At 44.3% G+C, this 916-nt stretch overlaps 1 protein-coding gene across 1 annotated transcript; it reads left to right on the top strand.

The window, feature by feature from the left end:
• Positions 1-328: 328 nt before the first annotated feature.
• Positions 329-685, top strand: LOC114009228 (putative 60S ribosomal protein L37a). Its single transcript, XM_027774918.1, has one exon. The coding sequence runs from the start codon at positions 329-331 to the stop codon at positions 683-685; it is 357 nt and encodes a 118-aa protein (XP_027630719.1).
• Positions 686-916: the final 231 nt, after the last annotated feature.

Below are 916 nucleotides of genomic sequence, written 5' to 3'. Positions count from 1 at the left end.
AAAATCTATATCTGGGTTTCAAAATTTTGTGCCCCAAATAAACCCATACTTGAATTGTTTGAACTTTTAGAAGTCCCCTCATTTGTGATCCAAGCTACATCCCTTGAGAGTTCTTCCCTGGGACTTTTTACTGAAGCGGAGTGCCCAGTGAGTGTTGAAACTATGAGGTTCAGGTGTGTGCCTATGGTCCTGCTCCAGAGTGAGAGAATGAGCAGTGTGTTTAAACCCTAAGTAACAGGCCAGGGCGTGATGCTGAACCAATGTAACCAACTTGGCCAAAGTTAGATATTTGACGGGGGAGCACATTTGGAAATTCATTGTGTGAGCCATGAAATGTAAGGAACGCTCTCTGGGCTCGGACCTAGTTGGCGATGATACGGCTAAACGCACCAAGAAGGTCGGCGTCGTCGGTAAACACGAAACCAGCTACTGTGCCTCCCTCTGGAAAATGGTGAAGAAAATTGAAATCAGCCAGCATGCCAAGTACACTTGCTCCTTCTGTGGCAAAACTAAGATGAAGAGACGGGCTGTGAGGATCTGGCACCGTGGTTCCTGCGTGAAAACGGTAGCCGGTGGTACCTGGACCTACACCACCACTTCAGCTGTCACAGTAAAATCTGCCATCAGAAGACTGAAGGAATTCAAAGACCAGGAGAAGCTCCATAGACATTTGGAATATCACTAGCCTGCAATAAACAGGTTTATTTATTTATTTTTCATTTTATTTTTTTTTAATGTAAGCAGCAAGGAACACAAGAGGCAAGAAGCTTTGAGTGAGGTCAATAGCATTTCAAGAATCCATGACAATACAATTTTCTTGAGGATTAACTTAAGCACTTCCGACTTTTGTAGCTGATAGCGCTAATATGTCTTTAAGAAAGTTAAAAGGCAGGCGTTGGCCGCGTCAGCAGGTGGC

Source organism: Tupaia chinensis, unplaced genomic scaffold (genome assembly GCF_000334495.1).
Source record: "Tupaia chinensis unplaced genomic scaffold, TupChi_1.0 Scaffold000493_1, whole genome shotgun sequence".
Taxonomy (NCBI): domain Eukaryota; kingdom Metazoa; phylum Chordata; class Mammalia; order Scandentia; family Tupaiidae; genus Tupaia; species Tupaia belangeri.
The sequence above is the reverse complement of the archived record's forward strand: the minus strand, read 5'-3'. Positions and strand labels throughout refer to the sequence as shown.